Source organism: Cyanistes caeruleus, chromosome 20, assembly GCF_971803275.1.
Source record: "Cyanistes caeruleus chromosome 20, bCyaCae1.hap1.1, whole genome shotgun sequence".
In the NCBI taxonomy this organism is placed as follows: Eukaryota; Metazoa; Chordata; class Aves; order Passeriformes; family Paridae; genus Cyanistes; species Cyanistes caeruleus.
In genome coordinates this window covers 6,672,053-6,675,432 of record NC_141720.1, presented here as the reverse complement: position 1 = coordinate 6,675,432, position 3,380 = coordinate 6,672,053, and the positions used below count along the sequence as shown (strand labels likewise).

General features: G+C 50.8%; 1 protein-coding gene across 4 annotated transcripts; it reads right to left on the bottom strand.

The window, feature by feature from the left end:
- Positions 1 to 248: 248 nt before the first annotated feature.
- Positions 249 to 3,375, bottom strand: SURF2 (surfeit 2). Of its 4 annotated transcripts, none has more exons than XM_086858323.1 (6): positions 3,230 to 3,375; positions 2,630 to 2,784; positions 2,303 to 2,406; positions 1,710 to 1,901; positions 985 to 1,136; positions 249 to 348 (listed from the first exon to the last, which is right to left on the bottom strand). In XM_086858323.1, exons 1-6 carry the CDS (start codon positions 3,335 to 3,337, stop codon positions 265 to 267), a joined length of 795 nt encoding a protein of 264 aa, XP_086714449.1. In that variant the 5' UTR covers positions 3,338 to 3,375; the 3' UTR covers positions 249 to 264. The 4 variants fall into 4 exon arrangements, with proteins under 4 accessions (XP_086714449.1, XP_086714448.1, XP_023794038.2 ...); XM_086858322.1 differs by having other exon boundaries at positions 2,901 to 3,345; XM_023938270.2 differs by having other exon boundaries at positions 3,042 to 3,338.
- Positions 3,376 to 3,380: the final 5 nt, after the last annotated feature.

Sequence of the window (3,380 nt, the reverse complement as noted above, 5' to 3'; positions counted from 1 at the left end):
CTTGGCATGTGCGGCTGGTGATGCTCCGCTGCTGAGCTGCTGTGCTTTCCTGCCTAACAAAAACCAGCTTTCTGTAAAAAAAATGAGCAGGCATCCTTCTCTTGGTGTGGGGCTTACTTGAATCTCTTGGAATGCAACTTAATTCCACCCCATTATTCCCCTCCACACCTGCAGCAGTTAAATGGAACGGGCAGACACTTCATCCTGTGCTCCCACTGGAATTGTTACACAATAGGCTTCAGGCCAGGTATTTTATCATAGAATTTATTTCCCATTGATTGCTTTCTTGAAGTTTTTGGGTTTTCGATGGTGGCTCTTGAATTTCTTCTTTAAAGGACCTGTCTGTTTCTGTAGAGAAAAAGAAGTTAATCAGCTTATTTACAACATCCAGATCAAGCCTTGCCTGAGACAGCTTAAACAGAAACACTGAGTGTGATCTCCTTCAACAGCCAGAATGAGCCCAAGTCTGCTCATGATGCCAGGATCCTGCAGCTCAGCAGCCCTTGCTGATGGTTTCATTAGGTACAAACTGACAGGCTCCCTGCAGCAATGGATCCAAACTTTATCCTAGCCCTAACTTTCTAGTTTGACACATTTATAAAGTAAGGCAGTGCCTCAAAAGTGGCAGAAAAATGGTCTAGAGGGAACTACTGTGCCTGCAAAACACTTTTTTTTTTGTGTATTTGGAGAAAAAGTACAGGACACACATCAGCTTTCCTTCTAAGTTGGTGTGGGGCAGGATTTCACCCAAGATGAGCCGTTTGTACAGGCAGGAAGATCCCTCACTACCCCACCCAGGATAAATATTGCCTGGCAGGAATTCACACCTCGGGATGCAAGTCACTGTCTGGCACACAGAGAAAAATCTATTCTGAACAGCTTTGCACCTTCTGCTGCTTCCCAGACAGGAATAGCTAGAACACCTACAGGATGGGCTCCCAGCTCCACACCCCCTGCTGCTGCAGGCAGTGGGATGACTCCCACCTTTCCTCTTTTGCCAGCTGCTCTGCTGCTGTCCCTCCTTGTCCCGTGCTCTCCATTCTGCTTGGTCCCGTCATCCTCGCTGTCTGTCATGAAGTCATCACTGCCCTTTGTGGTCTGTGGAGCTGATGGGTTTTTTTCTGGGAAGAGTGCAGCTAAAAAAAGATTTAGCTCAAAATCAGTTCTCTGTGGACACAGGCTCTGCCTCCCCTGACTTTGCTTTAAATCTGTTTCCAGTCACCAGGCATAGGCGTGTCACTACTGAAATACTTGGGAAATAAACATGCTGGTGCTGTTTTATTGGAGATGTGCCTTGGTGCTCTTTCTGTTCCCATTCTGGGAACATCAGAACAGGTGCTGCCATGTGTTACACTCCTGCTCCTGCAGCAAGATGGATTTGCACTTCCAGATCTAAGTCAGCAGAACAGCCTGACCACGTTATGTCAAAGACTTGCTGAGAAACAAGGAAAGTGGAGATTCATAAAACAGCAAATCCCTGTGGATCTTGTATCCCTTCCCTCACACCCTGCATGATCCATCTCGTTACCAGTTACCATTAATTATTTCTTATTTGGTGGTGGTAAGTTTCCCAAAACCCAAGGACTCCGAACTGGATGAAGTCAGGTGCTTCTGGCACGCCAGCATCAGGCAGCAGGGTAAAGAAACCAGGAGACAATTAACCAAGCAAGTCCCTTGAGGACATGGATAACACCAAGGTTCTCACTCACGTGGGTACAGGTCACTCATGCTGTCGTCTGTCTCCTCTCCATCCTCCTTGCTGAACTCTGGCTCCCAGAACTCCTCTTTCCTGTGAGGCTGCCTGCTCCCGTTTGTTTGGTCATCAGAGTGCTGTGCCTGCTGCTTCTTCTGTCTCAGGCAGGCAGGGATGTAGTCCACTCCTTCCCTCTGGCATTCCTCATCTAAAAGTGAGGGTCAGGCAGCACTGATCAGTTGCCCAGGCCTTAAATCCTCCCATTCCCAGCTTGTAGGAAATGCAACTCGAAAGTACACCATGCTCCAAATATACATCCACATAATCTACAGCAATATGATGGACCAGGGAAGATGTTAACACAGATTGTGCTGGACACAGGAATTGCACTCCCTGGGGGAATTTTAAAGTTGATTCTCTTAGGGAAGGATGTTCCAAGCCAATTGCTCCCTGTATCTGAGACCTTCCTTCCTGGCTGAGGAGGACACATAGTAACACACTGCTGTCAACTTAAACAACGCTGTCCCACACACTTCATAGCTATACACTGGAATCTCTACTGCTCAGGAAAGAAATGCTGCCTGGTACAGCTTCAGAAAAGTTACATACACGTTTTCAGGGCCTTCTGGTAGCGCTTCCCTTGGACATGACGCAGGACGTGCTCTGGAAGCTTGTTGATGTGTCTGAGGGTGAGCTTGCAGAACAGCTGGTGTCTGACAGACACAGAAAGAGCCAGCAACAGAGTTAAAGTTGCTACGATTTCATAACTTTTCCCTTACAAGCACTGCAAGGTGCTCAAAGTTAATAAATACTTTATAAAGCCTTTCCCAGTCTCCCCAAATCCATAAAGACCTAAGAACTTTATAAAGCCCAACCACTTTATATCTGAGATTGAACAAAGTGTAAAGCACAACACACAGGAGGAAGAATACATACAAATTCTTTGTGCTGGGCACTATGTGGGGCTCAAACATGCCATAGTCGAACTCTTGAGCTGCCTTTGTGAGCCGCTGGTACTTCTTACCGCTGGTGTAAGCCTGCAGCTCTGACAAGCGACAGGGCAGCTCGTGTCCCGTCAGCCTGCACCTCACCTGAAAAAAACATTAATGGTCAGGAAACCCAGGGCTTTATCCCACTGAATCTCAGAATCAATTCAGTTGGAAAGAACCTCCGAGATCATCGAGTCCAACCTATGACCGATCCCCACCTTGTCAACCCCACCATGGCACTGAGGGCCACTCCAGTCGTTCCCCAGGCATGGAGACTGCACCGCCTCTCTGGGCAGCCCCTTCCAACGTCTAACCACCCTGCCCGTATCCACCCCAGGGCTGGGGAGAGCAGGACAGACCAGCTCTGCTCCCCGGCCTTCCACCGCCTTCCAGCGCCGGACAAACACCTCGGGGCAGGAGCTCGCTGCGGCCGAGCCCATCGGGTACCGCGCGGTGCCGGCCCCATCACGGACCCTCAGTGAGGCGGCGCCATCCCTCAGGGCCCTCAGGGTGCCCCCAAGCGTTCGCAACCCTCACACGGCCGCACCTTGCCCGGCCCCGCGGGGCTCAGCAGCGGGTGCTCCCTCAGGAAGAGCCGCTCCGCCTCGGGCACCTCCGGCACGGCCGCGCCTCCACCCGGGCCCGGCGCCGCCATCGTGAGGGGCCGGGCCCGGGCGCGTTTCCCGTTCCGGGCCACG